A 23,133-nucleotide genomic window follows, 5' to 3' on the forward strand; every position below is an offset into this window, starting at 1 on the left:
TAAAGTTCTTTCAGGGCCGTCGATGTGCCTGCTTGGTGGGGAATATATTCGGCAGTGATTATAATCGAAGAGAATTCTCTTGGTAGATAATGGGGTCGGCATTTGATTGTGAGGAATTCTAAGTCAGGTGAACAGAAGGACTTGAGTTCCTGTATGTTGTCATGATCACACCACGTCTCGTTAATCATAAGGCATATCCCCCCGCCCCTCTTCTAACCAGAAAGATGCTTGTTTCTGTCGGCGCGATGCGTGAAGAAACCAGCTGGCTGTACCAACTCCGATAGCGTGTCTCGAGTGAGCCATGTTTCTGTGAAGCAAAGAATGTTACAGTCTCTGATGTCTCTCTGGAATGCTACCCTTGATCAGATTTCATCAACGTTGTTGTCAAGAGACTGGACATTGGCGAGTAGTATGCTCGGGAGCGGTGTGCGATGTGCCCGTCTCCAGAGCCTGACCAGACGACTGCTTCGTCTGCCCTTTTTACGGGGTGGTTGTTTTGGTTGGCCGGCTGGGATCCGATCCATTGTCCTGGGTGGTGGGCAAAACACAGGATCCATTTCGGGAACCCTCCCTAACACGGACAACGTGATGGATGAGACAAGGATATCCCTACCGACCAAACCCTCCCTAACCCGGACGACCCGATGGATGAGACAAGGATATCCCTACCAACCAAACCCTCCCTAACCCGGACAACCCGATGGATGAGACAAGGATATCCCTACCGGCCAAACCCTCCCTAACACGGACGACCCGATGGATGAGACAAGGATATCCCTACCGACCAAACCCTCCCTAACACGGATGACCCGATGGATGAGACAAGGATATCCCTACCGGCCAAACCCTCCCTAACACGGACGACCCGATGGATGAGACAAGGATATCCCTACCGACCAAACCCTCCCTAACCCGGACGACCCGATGGATGAGACAAGGATATCCCTACCGACCAAACCATCCCTAACACGGACGACCCGATGGATGAGACAAGGATATCCCTACCGACCAAACCCTCCCTAACACGGACGACCCGATGGATGAGACAAGGATATCCCTACCGACCAAACCCTCCCTAACACGGACGACCCGATGGATGAGACAAGGATATCCCTACCGACCAAACCCTCCCTAACACGGACGACCCGATGGATGAGACAAGGATATCCCTACCGACCAAACCCTCCCTAACACGGACGACCCGATGGATGAGACAAGGATATCCCTACCGACCAAACCCTCCCTAACACGGACGACCCGATGGATGAGACAAGGATATCCCTACCGACCAAACCCTCCCTAACACGGACGACCCGATGGATGAGACAAGGATATCCCTACCGACCAAACCCTCCCTAACACGGACGACCCGATGGATGAGACAAGGATATCCCTACCGACCAAACCCTCCCTAACCCGGGCGACCCGATGGATGAGACAAGGATATCCCTACCGACCAAACCCTCCCTAACCCGGGCGACCCGATGGATGAGACAAGGATATCCCTACCGACCAAACCCTCCCTAACCCGGACGACCCGATGGATGAGACAAGGATATCCCTACCGACCAAACCCTCCCTAACACGGACGACCCGATGGATGAGACAAGGATATCCCTACCGACCAAACCCTCCCTAACACGGACGACCCGATGGATGAGACAAGGATATCCCTACCGGCCAAACCCTCCCTAACACGGACGACCCGATGGATGAGACAAGGATATCCCTACCGACCAAACCCTCCCTAACACGGACGACCCGATGGATGAGACAAGGATATCCCTACCGACCAAACCCTCCCTAACCCGGACGACCCGATGCGCCAATTGTGCGTCGCCCCATGGACCTCCCGGTCGCGGCCGGCTGCAACAGAGCCGATGCAGTGCTTTAGACCACTGCGCCACCCGGGAGGCCCCAGGTTCCTGCCTTTCTAGGGAGTTTTTCCTAGCCACCGTGCTTCTACATCTGCATTTCTTCCTGTTTGAGGTGTAAAGGCTGGGTTTCTGTATAACATGTGACATCAGCTGATGTAAAAAGGGCTTTATAAATGCATTTCCTAACCTCCTGCCAAATGTATGACCATATTAGAGACACATATTTCCCTCAGATTACACAGATCCACAAAGAATTTGAAAACAAACCTGATTTTGATTAACTCCCATATCTACTGGTTGAAATACCACAGTGTGCCATCACAGCAGCAAGATTTGTGACCTGTTGCCACAAGTAAAGGTCAACCAGTGAAGAACAAACACCATTGTAAATACAACCCATGTGTATGTTTATTTATTTTCCCTTTTGTACTTTAACCATTTGTACATCGTTACAACACATAATATGACATTTGAGTGTAATGTTTACTGTTCATTTTTATTGTTTATTTCACTTTTGTATATTATCTTCTTCACTTGCTTTGGTAATGTTAACATATGTTTCCCATGCCAATAAAGCCTCTTGAATTGAATTGAGAGAGAGAGAAGGGGGGAAAGAGAGAGAGAGGGAGAGATTACTACACACAACAATAAACTGGGATCAGAGCCTGGAGTTAATTACACCCCAGACATGATCTCCTGCTCTATTCTTCTCTCTATCGTTTTCTCTATCCTTCTCTCTATCCATCTCTCTATCCATCCCTCTATCCCTCCTCCTCCTCCTCCCTATATTGCAGCACTCAGAGTCAAGCCAGATTAACGGGGTGCTGAGTCCCAGTCTGCTAGAGATTGGCTTCTGACCCAGTAACATAAAGGGACATAATGCAGTACATATAGAGATCCCAGCAGTAGGTCAGACTCTGTTTTTTTTGTGGCCCCTGTGACCTGGTCTACACTTTCACTTTCCCTATAGCCCTGCCTGTGTGAGATTGTGTATGTGTGTGTGTGTGCTTGTCACAGTGTGTGCGTGTGTTTACATGCATTCCTGAGTGTGTGTTCCTTCATGCATGCCTGTGTGAGAGAACAGGTGTGTCCCAGTAAGTGTCTCAGCTAGTGTCAGAGTAGGGTCAGAATGGAGGTTCCTTGCAGCTGTCCCTAATAACCTCTCTCTGTCACTCTCTTTCTCTCTCAATTTCCTTCTGTCACTCTCTCTCTCCTTCTCTCTTTCTATCAGGGCCACTGGCACTCTGCCAAGAGAATTCCCATCACACTGCCAAGACCAACTACTGGGCAAAGAAGTTTTAAGAGCCATGGAGAGGGCAAGAGAGATGAGGGAAGAGGAGGGGTAGACATGGGGAATGGAGGGGTAGACATGAGGAGCGGAGGGGTAGTCATGGGGAGGGGAGGGGTAGACATTGGGATGGAAGGGGTTAGGCAGTAGGGATGGAAGGGGCTATTAGGCAGTAGGGAGGGGAGGGGAGGGGTAGATATGGGGATGGAAGGGTTTAGGCAGTAGGGATTTAGGCAGTAGGGATGGAAGGGATTAGGCAGTAGGGAGGGGAGGGGTAGATATGGGGATGGAAGGGATTAGGCAGTAGGGAGGGGAGGGGTAGACATGGGGATGGAAGGGATTAGGCAGTAGGGAGGGGAGGGGTAGACATGGGGATGGGAGGGGTAGACATGGGGATGGGAGGGGTAGACATTGGGATGGAAGGGGCTAAATTAGGCAGTAGGGATGGAAGGGGCTTTAGGCAGTAGGGAGGGGAGGGGAGGGGTAGACATGGGGATGGGAGGGGTTAGGCAGTAGGGAGGGGAGGGGTAGACATGGGGATGGAAGGGATTAGGCAGTAGGGTGGGGAGGGGTTAGGCAGTAGGGATGGAAGGGGCTAATTAGGCAGTAGGGAGGGGAGCGGTAGACATGGGGATGGAAGGGGTTAGGCAGTAGGGAGGGGAGGGGTAGACATGAGGATGGAAGGGGTTAGGCAGTAGGGAGGGGAGGGGTAGACATGGGGATGGGAGGGGTAGACATGGGGATAGAAGGGGTTAGGCAGTAGGGATGGTAGGGGTTAAGCAGTAGGGATGGAAGGGGCTTTAGGCAGTAGGGATGGAAGGGGTTAGGCAGTAGGGATGGAAGGGGTTAGGCAGTAGGGATGGAAGGCGTTAGGCAGTAGGGATGGAAGGGGTTAGGCAGTAGGGATGGAAGGGGTTAGGCAGTAGGGATGGAAGGGGTTAGGCAGTAGGGAGGGGAGCGGTAGACATGGGGATGGAAGGGGCTTTAGGCCGTAGTTAGAGAAAGAGAAGCAGGCTCATGTCTAAAGGAATATGATCTGAGGAACAGAAAAGGGAGAGTGTGAGACCTAAGTGGGAAGTGAGTGAGACAGACAGACAGATGGGGAAGAGAAAGAAGGACAGAAGGAGGATTAATGGAGGAACCAGAGAGGTTTCTGTGGTCAGGGGGAATAGAAAGGGAGAAGGAGACAGTGGATGAACCAGTGACATCTCTGTGGTCAGGTGGAATAGAAAGGGAGAAGGAGACAGTGGGGGAACCAGAGAGGTCTCTGTGGGTCAGGGGGAATAGAAAGGGAGAAGGAGACAGTGGTTGAACCAGTGACATCTCTGTGGTCAGGTGGAATAGAAAGGGAGAAGGAGACAGTGGGGGAACCAGAGAGGTCTCTGTGGTCAGGGGGAATAGAAAGGGAGAAGGAGACAGTGGGGGAACCAGAGAGGTCTCTGTGGTCAGGTGGAATAGAAAGGGAGAAGGAGACAGTGGGGGAACCAGAGAGGTCTCTGTGGGTCAGGGGGAATAGAAAGGGAGAAGGAGACAGTGGGGGAACCAGAGAGGTCTCTGTGGTCAGGTGGAATAGAAAGGGAGAAGGAGACAGTGGGGGAACCAGAGAGGTCTCTGTGGTCAGGGGGAATAGAAAGGGAGAAGGAGACAGTGGGGGAACCAGAGAGGTCTCTGTGGTCAGGGGGAATAGAAAGGGAGAAGGAGACAGTGGGGGAACCAGAGAGGTCTCTGTGGTCAGGTGGAATATAAAGGGAGAAGGAGTCAGTGGGGGAACCAGAGAGGTCTCTGTGGTCAGGGGGAATAGAAAGGGAGAAGGAGACAGTGGGGGAACCAGAGAGGTCTCTGTGGGTCAGGGGGAATAGAAAGGGAGAAGGAGACAATGGGGGAACCAGAGACATCTCTGTGGTCAGGTGGAATAGAAAGGGAGAAGGAGACAGTGGGGGAACCAGAGAGGTCTCTGTGGTCAGGGGGAATAGAAAGGGAGAAGGAGACAGTGGTTGAACCAGAGAGGTCTCTGTGGTCAGGGGGAATAGAAAGGGAGAAGGAGACAGTGGGGGAACCAGAGAGGTCTCTGTGGTCAGGGGGAATAGAAAGGGAGAAGGAGACAGTGGGGGAACCAGAGAGGTCTCTGTGGTCAGGGGGAATAGAAAGGGAGAAGGAGACAGTGGGGGAACCAGAGAGGTCTCTGTGGTCAGGTGGAATATAAAGGGAGAAGGAGTCAGTGGGGGAACCAGAGAGGTCTCTGTGGTCAGGGGGAATAGAAAGGGAGAAGGAGACAGTGGGGGAACCAGAGAGGTCTCTGTGGGTCAGGGGGAATAGAAAGGGAGAAGGAGACAATGGGGGAACCAGAGACATCTCTGTGGTCAGGTGGAATAGAAAGGGAGAAGGAGACAGTGGGGGAACCAGAGAGGTCTCTGTGGTCAGGGGGAATAGAAAGGGAGAAGGAGACAGTGGGGGAACCAGAGAGGTCTCTGTGGTCAGGGGGAATAGAAAGGGAGAAGGAGACAGTGGGGGAACCAGAGAGGTCTCTGTGGTCAGGGGGAATAGAAAGGGAGAAGGATACAGTGGGGGAACCAGAGAGGTCTCTGTGGTCAGGGGGGAATAGAAAGGGAGAAGGAGACAGTGGGAGAACCATTTCAAACACAGACACTGTTGTTCTCTCCCATTGCTGTCTTGAAACTCTCCACTGAGATTAAAGGATTTCCCCCTCTACCCAGGAGGCCCCACCCCTTTTTCTCTCCTGCTCTCCTGTTTCGCTTTCTTTTTTTTCTCCTCTCCATTTCTGTTTTGCCTCCTCTCCATTTCTGTTTTTCTTTCTTTCTTTCTTTCTTTCTTTCTTTCTTTCTTTCTTTCTTTCTTTCTTTCTTTCTTTCTTTCTTTCTTTCTTTCTTTCTTTCTTTCTTTCTTTCTTTCTTTCTTTCTTTCCCTCTGCTTCAAATTCAAAGTGCTTTATTTGCATGACAAGTGCACTTGTGTTGTCAAAGCACCATACACACTGTTCCTGTTACCGTCTCTCTGTCCCCTGGCTAGTTTTACTCGCCTTCTTTAAGTTCTAGCCCTCTGTTTTGCATGGCTTGGGGGTTAGAGGGGTAGGATGGGAGGGGAGCTTGTAAATGACTTAGCCAGAAAGATGACCACTTCAGTGGGTAGAGACTGCAAATCAGCCAGCCCCTGCATGGGGGGTGAGCTACGGGGGAGTAGACAATGGTGCTTCCAGGCCATGCTACTTCAGAGACATGAAGCCTCCGTCGTGCAGCACTATTGTTGAACATACCAGCATTCCAGCCATGAGTGAGTGTTGCCCAGATAGCCAGGCTATTTAGCACAGCCCGGGCCCCTCTGAGTGAAGACTGGTGTTGAACAAGACTCCCACAGCCAGGCCAACAGTGAAGACTGGGGTTGAACAAGACTCCCACTGCCAGGCCAACAGTGAAGACTGGGGTTGAACAAGACTCCCACAGCCAGGCCAACAGGTAAAACTGGGGTTGAACAAGACTCCCACAGCCAGGCCAACAGTGAAGACTGGGGTTGAACAAGACTCCCACAGCCAGGCCAACAGTGAAGACTGGGGTTGAACAAGACTCCCACAGCCAGGCCAACAGTGAAGACTGGGGTTGAACAAGACTCCCACAGACAGGCCAACAGTGAAGACTGGGGTTGAACAAGACTCCCACAGCCAGGCCAACAGTGAAGACTGGTGTTGAACAAGACTCCCACAGCCAGGCCAACAGTGAAGACTGGGGTTGAACAAGACTCCCACAGCCAGGCCAACAGTGAAGACTGGGGTTGAACAAGACTCCCACAGCCAGGCCAACAGTGAAGACTGGGGTTGAACAAGACTCCCACAGCCAGGCCAACAGTGAAGACTGGGGTTGAACAAGACTCCCACAGCCAGGCCAACAGTGAAGACCTACCAAGGGATTGTTGGTGTGTGTGTGTGTGTGTGTGTGTGTGTGTGTGTGTGTGTGTGTGTGTGTGTGTGTGTGTGTGTGTGTGTGTGTGTGTGTGTGTGTGTGTGTGTGTACGTGCGTGCGCGTGTGTGTGTGTGAGGAGAACAACAGGGACCCCCGGGTCAGCATAACAAGGGCTGGGGTTGACCATAATGACGGGTCCTATTCACTAACCCCTGTCTGAGTAGCCCAGCGCTCCTTTCACTGTGCCGGGTAAAGTGCGTCACTAGCCATCATTAGCATCGAGTTCCGTCATAATCACACATTCCTCTGCCCATAACCTCTCTGGTGAAACACTCAGTCACTGTGTTTAGTAGTCACCCTGCCCCTCGTCTTCTCTCTTGACAAAGTGCATCACACTGATGCCTGTGGTGATCATCCATTCACTCAACAATAGAGTTGAAAAGTCTCCTGAAATGTTTTACACAGATCCTGGAACATAACCACAGAGTATGTTTGACCACAGCATTTGTATTCCATACTGGGGGGAAAAGGCATTTACAGTAAATAAATAAATGTTGCTTTATTTTTGCCAAATTGATTACATAATGTGTCATTTCCATGTGGATATAGCTATAATGTTATGATGGGAATGACATACTGTTAAACCATTAGAACCATTTAAACCATTAAACCAAAAATATAGGCACAGTTTCACGAGAGGAGTGTCATCTTCAACACAGCTGTGCTAGCGCTGCTAATTAGACTAACACGTGTTTTATTGCCACAACTGGTAGCCGGGCTCTGGGGTCCTCCTGATGTTGTTGGCTTCTCTCCCTGGAGAGATGGAACTGTTGAGGCGATGCCTGCAGATAGACAGACAGACTCTACAGATTGACAGACCCTACAGACAGACAGACAGACAGACAGACAGACAGACAGACAGACAGACAGACAGACAGACAGACAGACAGACAGACAGACAGACAGACAGACAGACAGACAGACAGACAGACAGAGGAATACAAAGGCAAAGGTGATTGTAGATGAGGGTAGAAAGTGCTCAACTACATTTTCTTCAAAGGACAATGGGGAAGCAAGCCTATATGAAAATCAAAAAAGGAGGCCATCACTCCATTGACAGGGGGGAGACCACGGTAAGATAGAGGGGAGACCACGGTAAGATAGAGGGGAGACCACGGTAAGATAGAGGGGAGACCACGGTAAGATAGAGGGGAGACAGGGGTATGATAGAGGGGAGACCACGGTAAGATAGAGGGGAGACAGGGGTATGATAGGGGGGAGACCACGGTAAGATAGAGGGGAGACAGGGGTATGATAGAGGGGAGACCATGGTAAGATAGAGGGGAGACCACGGTAAGATAGAGGGGAGACCACGGTAAGATAGAGGGGAGACCACGGTAAGATAGAGGGGAGACCACGGTAAGATAGAGGGGAGACAGGGGTATGATAGAGGGGAGACCACGGTAAGATAGAGGGGAGACAGGGGTATGATAGGGGGGAGACCACGGTAAGATAGAGGGGAGACAGGGGTATGATAGAGGGGAGACCACGGTAAGATAGAGGGGAGACAGGGGTATGATAGAGGGGAGACCACGGTAAGATAGAGGGGAGACAGGGGTATGATAGAGGGGAGACCACGGTAAGATAGAGGGGAGACCACGGTAAGATAGAGGGGAGACAGGGGTATGATAGGGGGAGACCACGGTAAGATAGAGGGGAGACCACGGTAAGATAGAGGGGAGACCACGGTAAGATAGAGGGGAGACAGGGGTATGATAGGGGGGAGACCACGGTAAGATAGCGGGGAGACCACGGTAAGATAGAGGGGAGACAGGGGTATGATAGGGGGAGACCACGGTAAGATAGAGGGGAGACCACGGTAAGATAGAGGGGAGACAGGGGTATGATAGGGGGAGACCACGGTAAGATAGAGGGGAGACAGGGGTATGATAGAGGGGAGACCACGGTAAGATAGAGGGCGGACAGGGGTATGATAGGGGGGAGACCACGGTAAGATAGAGGGCGGACAGGGGTATGATAGGGGGGAGACCACGGTATGATAGAGGGGAGACCACGGTAAGATAGAGGGGAGACAGGGGTATGATAGAGGGGAGACCACGGTTTGATAGAGGGGAGACCACGGTAAGATAGAGGGGAGACAGGGGTATTATAGAGGGGAGACCACGGTAAGATAGAGGGGAGACAGGGGTATGATAGAGGGGAGACAGGGGTATGATAGGGGGGAGACCACGGTAAGATAGAGGGGAGACCACGGTAAGATAGAGGGGAGACCACGGTAAGATAGAGGGGAGACAGGGGTATGATAGGGGGGAGACCACGGTAAGATAGCGGGGAGACCACGGTAAGATAGAGGGGAGACAGGGGTATGATAGGGGGGAGACCACGGTAAGATAGAGGGGAGACCACGGTAAGATAGAGGGGAGACAGGGGTATGATAGGGGGAGACCACGGTAAGATAGAGGGGAGACAGGGGTATGATAGAGGGGAGACCACGGTAAGATAGAGGGGAGACCACGGTAAGATAGAGGGCGGACAGGGGTATGATAGGGGGGAGACCACGGTAAGATAGAGGGCGGACAGGGGTATGATAGGGGGGAGACCACGGTATGATAGAGGGGAGACCACGGTAAGATAGAGGGGAGACAGGGGTATGATAGAGGGGAGACCACGGTTTGATAGAGGGGAGACCACGGTAAAATAGAGGGGAGACAGGGGTATTATAGAGGGGAGACCACGGTAAGATAGAGGGGAGACAGGGGTATGATAGAGGGGAGACCACGGTTTGATAGAGGGGAGACCACGGTAAGATAGAGGGGAGACAGGGGTATGATAGAGGGGAGACCACGGTAAGATAGAGGGGAGACAGGGGTATGATAGGGGGGAGACCACGGTAAGATAGAGGGCGGACAGGGGTATGATAGGGGGGAGACCACGGTATGATAGAGGGGAGACCACGGTAAGATAGAGGGGAGACAGGGGTATGATAGAGGGGAGACCACGGTTTGATAGAGGGGAGACCACGGCAAGATAGAGGGGAGACAGGGGTATGATAGAGGGGAGACCACGGTAAGATAGAGGGGAGACAGGGGTATGATAGGGGGGAGACCACGGTAAGATAGAGGGGAGACAGGGGTATGATAGGGGGGAGACCACGGTAAGATAGAGGGAAGACAGGGGTATGATAGAGGGGAGACCACGGTAAGATAGAGGGGAGACAGGGGTATGATAGAGGGGAGACCATGGTAAGATAGAGGGGAGACAGGGGTATGATAGAGGGGAGACCACGGTTTGATAGAGGGGAGACCACGGTAAGATAGAGGGGAGACAGGGGTATGATAGAGGGGAGACCACGGTAAGATAGAGGGGAGACAGGGGTATGATAGGGGGGAGACCACGGTAAGATAGAGGGGAGACAGGGGTATGATAGGGGGGAGACCACGGTAAGATAGAGGGAAGACAGGGGTATGATAGAGGGGAGACCACGGTAAGATAGAGGGGAGACAGGGGTATGATAGAGGGGAGACCACGGTAAGATAGAGGGAAGACAGGGGTATGATAGAGGGGAAACCACAGTAAGATAGAGGGGAGACAGGGGTATGATAGAGGGGAGACCACGGTAAGATAGAGAGGAAACAGGGGTATGATAGAGGGGAGACCACGGTAAGATAGAGGGGAGACCACGGTAAGATAGAGGGGAGACCACGGTAAGATAGAGGGGAGACAGGGGTATGATAGAGGGGAGACCACGGTAAGATAGAGGTGAGACCACGGTAAGATAGAGGGGAGACAGGGGTATGATAGAGGGGAGACAGGGGTATGATAGGGGGGAGACAGGGGTATGATAGAGGGGAGACCACGGTAAGATAGAGGGGAGACCACGGTAAGATAGAGGGGAGACAGGGGTATGATAGAGGGGAGACAGGGGTATGATAGGGGGGAGACAGGGGTATGATAGAGGGGAGACCACGGTAAGATAGAGGGGAGACAGGGGTATGATAGAGGGGAGACAGGGGTATGATAGAGGAGAGACCACGGTAAGATAGAGGGGAGACAGGAGTATGATAGGGGGGAGACAGGAGTTTATAAAAATGGCCGGTAAGTGATCCGGTAAAGAGGAAGGCTGGTGCCGTACTCATTACCCCCACTAATGCCCAGACTGTCTGGCCTGATCAATGTTCCCACACCAACAGGATGCATTATCCCATTCCAGGCTGTTCAGGCCTGTGTGTGTATGTGTGTGTGTGTGTGTGTGTGTGTGTGTGTGTGTGTGTGTGTGTGTGTGTGTGTGTGTGTGTGTGTGTGTGTGTGTGTGTGTGTGTGTGTGTGTGTGTGTGTGTGTGTGTGTGTGTGTGTGTGTGTGTGTGTGTGTGTGTGTGTGTGTGTGTGTGTTGAGACTCCACCCGGGAACTCAGTCATTGATCGAGGCCATTACAGTATGTGGGTCTTTCTGTCCAGGGTCCTGAATGAGGATGTTCGATATGTCTGAGAATGGTGGCATTGGGAATGTAATGTCCAATGGATATAAAAGATAATAGCTTTTACAGAGTCTCCAGTGGCAGTCCAGATGAGTCGATATTCAACTGAGTAGAGCTCGCAGACTCTACAGGACAGAGGTTGTCAAAGAGATAGCTGGTGTTTTCCAAGCTAACATTTAGGGGAACTTGTATATACATTTTTAGATTTTCATCAATTTTAGCAACAAGATCAGTCTATGTGGAAACCTTAGCGATGTTTGTCCTACCGCTGACCTGTGACAACCTGTAACGTGTGACCTCTCTAAGTTGCTGTTTACTTACCAACCGTGAGAGGTCACATGTTGCTGTCATAGGTCTCTGCTATAGCTTAATAAGATCAGCTCTTTAGTGGAAGACAGAGCTGGCATCTGCTTACTGACTCTCAGTTCAAGGGTCTTCACCATTAGGTCTATGAGGACAGCATGTCTACTGAACCATTAGGTCTATAAGGACAGCATGTATACTGAACCATTAGGTCTATTATGGCAGCATGTCTACTGAACCATTAGGTCTATAAGGACAGCATGTATACTGAACCATTAGGCCTATAACCACAGCATGTCTACTGAACCATTAGGTCTATCAGGAAGGACAGCATGTCTACTGAACCATTAGGTCTATAAGGACAGCATGTCTACTGAATCATTAGGTCTATAAAGACAGCATGTATACTGAACCATTAGGTCTATAAGGAAGGACAGCATGTCTACTGAACCATTAGGTCTATAAGGACAGCATGTCTACTGAATCATTAGGCCTATAACCACAGCATGTCTACTGAACTATTAGGCCTATAACCACAGCATGTCTACTGAACCATTAGGTCTATAAGGACAGCATGTCTACTGAACCATTAGGCCTATAACCACAGCATGTCTACTGAACCATTAGGTCTATAAGGACAGCATGTCTACTGAACCATTAGGCCTATAAGGACAGCATGTCTACTGAACCATTAGGTCTATAAGGACAGCATGTCTACTGAACCATTAGGTCTATAACCACAGCATGTCTACTGAACCATTAGGCCTATAACCACAGCATGTCTACTGAACCATTAGGCCTATAAGGACAGCATGTATACTGAACCATTAGGTCTATAAGGACAGCATGTCTACTGAACCATTAGGTCTATAAGAACAGCATGTCTACTGAACCATTATGTCTATAAGGACAGCATGTCTACTGAACCATTAGGTCTATAAGGAAGGACAGCATGTCTACTGAACCATTAGGTCTATAAGGACAGCATGTCTACTGAATCATTAGGTCTATAAAGACAGCATGTATACTGAACCATTAGGTCTATAAGGAAGGACAGCATGTCTACTGAACCATTAGGTCTATAAGGACAGCATGTCTACTGAACCATTAGGTCTATAACCACAGCATGTCTACTGAACCATTAGGCCTATAACCACAGCATGTCTACTGAACCATTAGGCCTATAAGGACAGCATGTATACTGAACCATTAGGTCTATAAGGACAGCATGTCTACTGAACCATTAGGTCTATAAGAACAGCATGTCTACTGAACCATTATGTCTATAAGGACAGCATGTCTACTGAACCATTAGGTCTATAAGGAAGGACAGCATGTCTACTGAACCATTAGGTCTATAAGGACAGCATGTCTACTGAATCATTAGGTCTATAAAGACAGCATGTATACTGAACCATTAGGTCTATAAGGAAGGACAGCATGTCTACTGAACCATTAGGTCTATAAGGACAGCATGTCTACTGAATCATTAGGCCTATAACCACAGCATGTCTACTGAATCATTAGGTCTATAAAGACAGCATGTATACTGAACCATTAGGTCTATAAGGACAGCATGCCTACTGACTCCTAACATTATTCCAAACCCTTACAGTAGAGTCTATTAGACACTATGTATGTCATATATTTATGGTGGTATAGTGTGTGTCTCAGCTTCTTTATTTCAAAGCACTTGTTGTAAAATAATTTCTCTGACACTGATATTTTTAGACAACCATAGCTTATGAAATTAACCCCAAATTTATGAAATTAACCGTTTCCCACAATACAAAACAATTTCACACTTTTTATGGGTCTCTGGATGTGAACTGTTTGGAACAATATTGGCTATTGACAAATTATATTTGAGAGGTTGTCACCATTGTAAAAATATGATTCATTGGTAACATGAAAGAATTCAGTTACTACTCAGTATCGGCAATCCTGGAAAGAGGCTGTAGAGTGCTGACTGCATGGTAAGTGGACCACGCTGCTCTCTAGTGGCTCAATTATAATGGACACATTACCCTCTGCTGGTTACTCCTGCTCACTGCATGTCAGAAAACCTTACAGATAGAATAAGAGAATCACATTTATACAGTTTGAGGCAAAACACATTTTTGTTATTCAAATGAAGGTAACAACAGAAACAAAGCTTACATTTTATTTGAGATAGTCATTGTTGCTACTTTGCAAAATTACCTTGAAGATGATCCTTCCTTGAAAAACAGAATGACCATCAGTAGTTTCCCATTTCAGGAGTGAATTCCAAAAGACAACTACTCTTTACAGAGAACATTTAGTATAAACATGCTTTTACAGTGCCCTCAGGAAATAACCAGGTGAATACTTGGCAATGATTACCTGCAATCTCTAATGATGAAATATACTATTTACCTGCTTATTTCATAAACATGACACTCTAAAGTGTTAAACTGCAGTAAATGCATGATCACCAGTGTAATATTCATCCCAATGTACTAAGCTATCAAGTACAACACTCTCAACTGACATTCATATTATCAGGCAGAGGCATAATGCCCATAGGGGGCGCAGGGGAACGTGCCCCCTCAGATGTGTCCTGTTTTTACAACTAAAAAAATAAATAGCCTCCTAGCAATTTTATGAAGTTGGCTTTAGCTAGCCCAGATTGGTTCCCAATCTCCCAACCTCATAACTAGCTATAAAGAAGGCTATCAAACAAGTTAGAGTAGCTAGCTTGTCTAACTATCTTAGCTGGCATGTGTGCTGGCAAGGTTGGTAGACTTTAGAAAAGTGAGGAATTATTCAATGTACTGAATAAGACTCACATTTCTTTCAATCTTTTACTCAGATTTTTAGCAGAGATGTAGAGATGAATATTTAGTTTATTGAAAAAAAGAACCACCAATCAGGTGGATACAGACAGTTCAAAAAGTATGCTTAAATATGCAGAAAAATATACATATTTTTCACAAAAAATTAAGCATAATGATCATGGCTCTAGATTGCAGGAAAATGCTTTTTCAGGTGTTTGAAAATTGCTAAATTATCCAACCACTCCCCCAGCCATCCTCACATACTTTGTGCACACTCAGATTTTTGGGGTACATGACGCCCCTGTTAAACCTCAGATTTTTGGGGTACATGACGCCCCTGTTAAACCTCAGATTTTTGGGGTACATGACGCCCCTGTTAAAGCTCAGATTTTTGGGGTACATGACGCCCCTGTTAAACCTCAGATTTTTGGGGTACATGACGCCCCTGTTAACAAGGGTCAGAATTCTACAAGAATGACTGGCGATGGATGCTCCAAATAATTTGTTGGATATCTGATCTCCAGCATAGTGAGGTGAAAGGACTTTTTGTCCTGAGTTGAGTTCCTACAGGTCTGTTAGTCTTTCAGTCTGCAATCTCCAAGGTAAGCATGGACGCCCCAACCTGGTAACTACACATCACCCATGCATGTCTTTTTGAAGACTCCTTACAGGTCATTTTATATTGAGAGGTCAGAGAAGAGAGGCTTGAGGATTCCTTGGTACCAGTCGTCCAATCTGTTGATGCTGTTTGTCAGAGAGGGTTGGGGCTGTCCTTAGTTCATGAGTTCCCGGTTTTCAGATGTAGGGGGTTGTTCAGTCTTTCTCTATAGTTTGAAGATGGAGGGGGTTGTACAGTCTTTCTCTATAGTTTGCAGGTGGAGGGGGTTGTCCAGTCCTTCTCTATAGTTTGAAGGTGGACGGGGTTGTCCAGTCCTTCTCTATAGTTTGAAGGTGGAGGGGGTTGTCCAGTCCTTCTCTATAGTTGGAAGGTGGAGGGGGTTGTCCAGTCTTTCTCTATAGTTTGAAGGTGGAGGGGGTTGTTCAGTCTTTCTCTATAGTTTGAAGGTGGAGGGGGTTGTTCAGTCTTTCTCTATGTTTTGAAGGTGGAGGGGGTTGTACAGTCATTCTCTATAGTTTGCAGGTGGAGGGGTTGTTCAGTCTTTCTCTATGGTTTGAAGATGGAGGGGGTTGTTCAGTCTTTCTCTATAGTTTGAAGGCGGAGGGGTTGTTCAGTCTTTCTCCATAGTTTTAAGGTGGAGGGGGTTGTTCAGTCTTTCTCTGTGGTTTTCAGATGGAGGGGGTTGTACACTCTTTCTCTATAGTTTTCAGATGGAGGGTGTTCAGTTTTTCTCTATGGTTTTCAGGTGGAGGGGGTTGTTCGGTCTTTCTCTATCGTTTTCAGATGGAGGGGGTTGCTCAGTCTTCTCTATGGTTTGAAGGTGGAGGGGGTTGTTCAGTCTTTCTCTATAGTTTGAAGGTGGATGGGGTTGTACAGTGTTTCTCTACTGTTTTCAGGTGGAGGGGGTTGTACAGTCTTTCTCTATAGTTTTCAGATGGAGGGGGTTGTTCAGTCTTTCTCTATGGTTTGCAGGTGGAGGGGGTTGTTCAGTCTTTCTCTATGGTTTGAAGGTGAAGGGGGTTGTTCAGTCTTTCTCTATAGTTTGAAGGTGGAGGGGGTTGTACAGTCTTTCTCTATGCTTTGAAGGTGGAGGGGGTTGTTCAGTCTTTCTCTATAGTTTGCAGGTGGAGGGGATTGTTCAGTCTTCTCTATGGTTTGAAGGTGGAGGGGGTTGTACAGTGTTTCTCTACCCTTTTCAGGTGGAGGGGGTTGTACAGTCTTTCTCTGTAGTTTTCAGATGGAGGGGGTTGTTCAGTCTTTCTCTATGGTTTGCAGGTGGAGGGGGTTGTTCAGTCTTTCTCTATGGTTTTAAGGTGGAGGGGGTTGTTCAGTCTTTCTCTATGGTTTGAAGGTGGAGGGGGTTGTACAGTCTTTCTCTATAGTTTGCAAGTGGAGGGGGTTGCTCAGTCTTTCTCTATAGTTTGCAGGTGGAGGGGGTTGTTCAGTCTTTCTCTGTGGTTTTCAGAGGGAGGGGGTTCAGTTTTTCTCTATGGTTTTCAGGTGGAGGGGGTTGTACAGTCTTTCTCTATAGTTTGCTTGTGGAGGGGGTTGTTCAGTCTTTCTCTATAGTTTGAAGGTGGAGGGGGTTGTACAGTGTTTCTCTACCATTTTCAGGTGGAGGGGGTTGTACAGTCTTTCTCTGTAGTTTTCAGATGGAGGGGGTTGTTCAGTCTTTCTCTATGATTTGCAGGTGGAGGGGGTTGTACAGTCTTTCTCTATGGTTTGAAGGTGGAGGGGGTTGTACAGTCTTTCTCTATAGTTTGCAAGTGGAGGGGGTTGCTCAGTCTTTCTCTATAGTTTGGAGGTGGAGGGGGTTGTACAGTCTTTCTCTATAGTTTGCAGGTGGAGGGGGTTGTTCAGTCTTTCTCTATGGTTTTCAGGTGGAGGGGGTTGTACAGTCTTTCTCTATAGTTTGAAGGTGGAGCGGGTTGTCCAGTCCTTCTCTATAGTTTGAAGGTGTAGGGGGTTGTCCAGTCATTCTCTATAGTTTGAAGGTGGAGGGGGTTGTTCAGTCTTTCTCTATAGTTTTCAGATGGAGGGGGTTGTACAGTCTTTCTCTATGGTTTTCAGGTGGAGGGGGTTGTACAGTCTTTCTCTATAGTTTGCAGGTGGAGGGTGTTGTTCAGTCTTTCTCTACGGTTTTCAGGTGGAGGGGGTTGTACAGTCTTTCTCTATAGTTTGAAGGTGGAGCGGGTTGTCCAGTCCTTCTCTATAGTTTGAAGGTGTAGGGGGTTGTCCAGTCATTCTCTATAGTTTGAAGGTGGAGGGGGTTGTTCAGTCTTTCTCTATAGTTTTCAGATGGAGGGGGTTGTACAGTCTTTCTCTATAGTTTTCAGATGGAGGGGGTTGTACAGTCTTTCTCTATGGTTTTCAGGTGGAGGGGGTTGTACAGTCTTTCTCTATAGTTTGCAGGTGGAGGGGGTTGTTCAGTCTTTCTCTATGGTTTTCAGGTGGAGGGGGTTGTACAGTCTTTCTCTATAGTTTGAAGGTGGAGCGGGTTGTCCAGTCCTTCTCTATAGTTTGAAGGTGTAGGGGGTTGTCCAGTCATTCTCTATAGTTTGAAGGTGGAGGGGGTTGTTCAGTCTTTCTCTATAGTTTTCAGATGGAGGGGGTTGTACAGTCTTTCTCTATAGTTTTCAGATGGAGGGGGTTGTACAGTCTTTCTCTATGGTTTTCAGATGGAGGGGGTTGTACAGTCTTTCTCTATAGTTTTCAGATGGAGGGGGTTGTACAGTATTTCTCTATGGTTTTCAAATGGAGGGGGTTGTACAGTCTTTCTCTATAGTTTTCAGATGGAGGGGGTTGTACAGTCTTTCTCTATGGTTTTCAGATGGAGGGGGTTGTACAGTCTTTCTCTATAGTTTTCAGATGGAGGGGGTTGTACAGTCTTTCTCTATAGTTTTCAGATGGAGGGCGTTGTACAGTCTTTCTCTATAGTTTTCAGATGGAGGGGGTTGTACAGTCTTTCTCTATGGTTTTCAGATGGAGGGGGTTGTACAGTCTTTCTCTATGGTTTTCAGATGGAGGGGGTTGTACAGTCTTTATAGTTTTCAGATGGAGGGGGTTGTACAGTCTTTATAGTTTTCAGATGGAGGGAGTTGTACAGTCTTTCTCTATAGTTTTCAGATGGAGGGGGTTGTACAGTCATTCTCTATATTTTTCAGATGGAGGGGGTTGTACAGTCTTTCTCTATAGTTTTCAGATGGAGGGGGTTGTACAGTCTTTCTCTATGGTTTTAAGATGGAGGGAGTTGTTCAGTCTTTCTCTATGGTTTTCAGATGGAGGGGGTTGTTCAGTCTTTTTCTTTGTAACCCACCAGACGGGCACTCTCCTTCCAAAGCCTCTTGGCCACCGCATCATCCCTCCCCCCTGGGGCAGTCTCCGTCATGGCACAGTCACTGAGACGCACACACACACACACACACACACACACACACACACACACACACACCAATAACACTTTACAAACCGGAGCTAAACAACCTTGACAACAATTGAAAACAATTAAGTACAGTGACTTGATGTCCATGTCCTATCCAGCACTACTTTCACCACAGAACTTACCTGAAGTAGCTGCCAGACTTGTTCTCCAGTCCTGGGGTGACAGCACAGTAGATGGAGGTCTGGGCACCCTGGGTGGGGGTCTTCATGAGGAGCACGGAGGGGGCTGACAGGATGGCCCTCAGCATGGGGAACCAGGTCTCCACGTGACGAGTCAGCTCTGTCCTGATCACCCCGGGATGCAGGCTGTAGGACGTCACCCCCGTACCTACCAGGGGATCAGATCCCAGTGTTTCACACCTCTACACCGTGTCTGGGAAAAGTCCTATCTGACAGTCAATTAAAACTCTTATTGGTGACAATATTGTTGTTGTAATGGTTGTAATAAATGTGAACAAGGCCAAAGACAACCGAGGGTATTTCTGTTTACCTTTCAACCTTCTGGCCAGCTCTCTGGAGAATAGCACGTTGGCCAGCTTGCTCTGCCTGTAACTGACCAGGGAGTTGTACGGCCTCTTGGCAAAGAAAAGATCATCAAACTGGATCTTACCTAGATGTAGGGAAATATACTTTGTTTTTTACATTGCATGGCACCTATATTATGGAAAGGCAGATAAAAGTCCAATTAGGCCGGTTTACCCCCTTTGTGTGCAATGCTAGACACATTGACCACACGGCTAGGGGCGGAGCTCTTGAGCTTCCCCAGAAGGAGATTGGTCAGTAGAAAGTGTCCGAGGTGATTGACAGCCAGTTGTGTCTCGAAGCCGTCCTCTGTTAGCCACTTAGGGCACATCATCACACCTGATGGAGACAACCATCATGATGAAGCGCTATATAACTGGAATCAACCATCCTTATCAGTCATAATGCCATAGAGCCAGCTTCCCATTCTAGGCCCGTATTAACAAAGCGTCTCAGAGTAAGAGTGTTAATCTAGGATCAGGTCTCCCCGGTCCATGTAATCTTATTCGTTATGATCTAAAAGGAATAAAAAAATATCCTAGATCAGCACTTTTCCCTCTGAGACGTTTTGTGAATCTGGACCCAGACATGGCAGTTCCAGTGGTTGCTGAAGCCATAGAGCCAGCTTCCCATCCAGACATGGCTGTTCCAGTGGTTGCTGATGCTCACCAGCGTTGTTGATGAGTATATCTAGGCGATCCTCACTGGCAATGAACTCTTTGGCCAACTCTCTGACAGAGTACATAGAGGCCAGGTCCAGGTGCCGCACTACGATGTTGCTGTTCCCCGTGGCCTGACGAATCTCATCCGCCGCCCTCGCAGCCCGTGTCAGGTCCCGGCATGCCATCACCACCCGCGCCCCTGCAGCTCCCCAAAGTCAGTTAGAGAAGGCACAAACACACAACACACGCCATCCCCCCACAGAGCACATCCTGTCCAAAGAGGAGGGTACCCTACTCCCAATATTGCAACCATTTCCTGGGATGGGATGGTCGAAGGCAGTAATTTAACACCCTGCATTAAAGTAGGTCAAACTGTGTCTTTACAGTGACATTGTGTACATAGCTACATAATGTGATTGTGCCATACCTCTACGTGCCATGTCATGGCACGTTTCCTTGCCAATGCCGGTGTTGGCACCGGTGACCAACACCGTCTTGCCATGTAATTGGACTGAAGATTGACACACACCCCCAGCAATCCATTTTCTCAACAGAACAACGCCTGTCGGTGCAACAAACAACATGGAGAGAATTGATACCCTCCCACATTATTGTTTGAAAGCTGTACACTTAGAAAAAAGGTGCTATCTAAAACCTAAAAGGGTTCTTCGGTTCTTCTTCCAGGTAGAACACTTTGGGTTCCATTTAGAACCCTTTCCACAGAGGGTTCTACATGGAACCCAAAAATGTTCTAACTCAAACCTAAAAGGGTTCTTTCTACATGGAACCAAAAATAGTTATCCTATGGGGACAGCCGAAGAACCCTTTTGGAAGCTTTTTTTCTAAGAGTGTAGTGGGTTCATTTGAGAGCAAAATATTATGGTGACCAGGAATATGGACTAGAACTCTGACAGGGAAGCTCTGATGTCTGAGCTGATGATGTGTTTTTGGAGGACACATTTTTCTGGGTAGACTGACAGAAACTCTGAGCATTTTAACATGCTCCTGGAATGTATGAATAGGAGTTAACTGTGCACTTGATATTAAGAGCTGGGATATGTTTGTGATAAAGAACTGTTACAAAACATTGAATAACATCAAGATAACATTTTATTAATAACAGATGTCTGCAAAGAGAGCATAAACATATGCTGGCAAATTTAGTAAGTGTTCTTCACAAATTACAATTAACACAACCAATTTTGTTATTGTCTGTTTAATATTCAAAATAACAACAAAGTTATCGCTCTCTCTAATAAAACAATAATAAGAGAGACAAAAAGACAAACCAAGTTGAATGATAATAGAGAATGAAAATTATCTTTAGAGACTTTTCTTAAAACCGTTAAATCGATTTCATATTCTGAGTGATTTCCTTGCCCCGCCTTCACATTTAATTCAAAGTCTATTCTATATTTTTTTACTTGGTTATTTCATTGTAACAAACACGTTTCAAATAGTACAATGAAAAACAAAGGCCATGACTTACAGATCACTGTGACCGCTATGACAGCGCCATACTTAACCGGCGCAGACCGAGCAACTTCATCCCACATTTTATCCGTAGCCTTGGTCAAAAACCTGCCAGACCATAGGTGGACGGACCGAATACCGTTCGCCTTGGGAGTCACCTCGTTCTAATCGAGGAATATTACGATGTTTTGTCGGCTATGATGCTCTCATCTGAGAGCGAGGCTATTAATAGGTTTAAAGCAATTTAAATAGAGGGATTTCGCGTCTGTCTTCAGATTACGAAGAGATTACAATCGTATTCTCTAATGTATCACGGGCAATACGAGAGCAGCAGTGGTGTCAAAATACAAAGTGTTATGTTACATCTCTAGGTGTGAACTGAGTGAGCCCAGTCCAGCGAATGAAAACGCTGCAAACAGATGTAAACATACCAATGCAAATGCATAGGCAGAATGGTATAACAATGCATTTGACTAGAATACAATTCCTAGAACATGATCTGGCATAAAGACTATATCCATGTCATGCCATTTAGGCTAATCTGCTGACTACAATGATACACTTTGACATCACAATGTCGGGCTAATATCTGTATGTTTATAGGCTGCTGTGATAGTTGTTTGGTTAGGCCATTTGAGGTAAGACCTATTGCTGCATAACACATGTCCTTTATCAAATGTATAGGGACCAGAGGGAGATAGCATGCCATATGTGCTGCACTGATGGGTTATGTTTGCTACCTCACAGTAATATTACTGGTCAATTCAGCGTTACAATAGCCTAAACCTATAACCTAAGAGAATAAAATAAAATATATATATACACATTTCCAAATACAGTACCAGTCAAAAGTTTGGACACACCTAGTCATTCCAGGGTTTATTCTTATTTTTTTTTAAACTATTTTCTACATTGTAGAATAATAGTGAAGACATCAAAACTATGAAATGACACATATGGAATCATGTAGTAACCAAAAAAAGTTAACCAAATCAAAATATATTTAATATTTGATATTCTTCAAAGTAGCCACCATGTGCCTTGTTAACAGCCGAGGCCTATAGCCTATAAGCAGTATTTTTGTAACATTGTTTTGTGGAGTGGACTACATGTACATGAATCCCAAAGTGAATAAATGATCATGGATGATGACCCCTTCTCTCTTTCTCTCACACACACACACACATTACATTGCTATGGCATTTTCTTGTGTTACTTTTATATTATTTCGTAAATATTTCCTTAACTCAATTTTTTGAACTGCATTGTTGGTAAATGAGCATTTCACACTTGTATTCGGCGCATGTGACAAATATTTTTTTTATTTATTTGACACACACGCGCGCACACACAGTTCACGCTGTAAAATTGTAATGTGAGAACATAAAATTTCAATGTGAGTATGTAACATTAATCAGCACATCAATAGTTAGTTCTCGAGAACCCAGCCCTTTAGTTCTCAATTGAAAGTATGGAACACAGCTGGATCAAGGAACTACAATCCTGTCACTGTTTTAAAGTTTAGAAACGTTAATAATCTTCACTTCTGATAGGCCTACAGTTTTTTTTTTCTTTTCACGTCAGGGTGGGAGAATCTTTCAAATACAAAATATACACTTACTGTATGCATTGTTAGCAAAGTTACATCATTGTTGCACCCTGCAGAATTGACAAAAACACAGCACCCAGCCAAAGTACAACACTTCCTCCACAGTTCCGCGCCATTGGAAATTGGAGGGGAGG

At 47.1% G+C, this 23,133-nt stretch overlaps 1 protein-coding gene across 1 annotated transcript; it reads right to left on the bottom strand.

Annotated features, from left to right (window-relative positions):
- Nucleotides 1-16,981: 16,981 nt before the first annotated feature.
- LOC110535265 (retinol dehydrogenase 12) lies at nt 16,982-21,746 on the bottom strand. The gene is made up of 7 exons (XM_036974717.2): nt 21,407-21,746; nt 20,345-20,479; nt 19,925-20,116; nt 19,433-19,594; nt 19,224-19,343; nt 18,857-19,061; nt 16,982-18,690 (listed from the first exon to the last, which is right to left on the bottom strand). Exons 1-7 carry the CDS (start codon nt 21,471-21,473, stop codon nt 18,585-18,587), a joined length of 987 nt encoding a protein of 328 aa, XP_036830612.2. The 5' UTR covers nt 21,474-21,746; the 3' UTR covers nt 16,982-18,584.
- Nucleotides 21,747-23,133: the final 1,387 nt, after the last annotated feature.

The sequence above is a fragment of the Oncorhynchus mykiss genome, chromosome 3 (assembly GCF_057628025.1).
Source record: "Oncorhynchus mykiss isolate SJ-2025 chromosome 3, ASM5762802v1, whole genome shotgun sequence".
NCBI lineage: Eukaryota > Metazoa > Chordata > Actinopteri > Salmoniformes > Salmonidae > Oncorhynchus > Oncorhynchus mykiss.

Excerpts from the sequence above, each read along its gene's own strand:
- LOC110535265 (XM_036974717.2), bottom strand. The coding sequence starts at position 21,473 with ATGTGGGATGAAGTTGCTCGGTCTGCGCCGGTTAAGTATGGCGCTGTC. Across the intron at positions 19,062-19,223 it reads GCTGGCCAGAAGGTTGAAAG|GTACGGGGGTGACGTCCTAC; the intron begins GTAAACAGAAAT and ends ATCCCCTGGTAG. Across the intron at positions 18,691-18,856 it reads AAGTCTGGCAGCTACTTCAG|TGACTGTGCCATGACGGAGA; the intron begins GTAAGTTCTGTG and ends TGTGCGTCTCAG.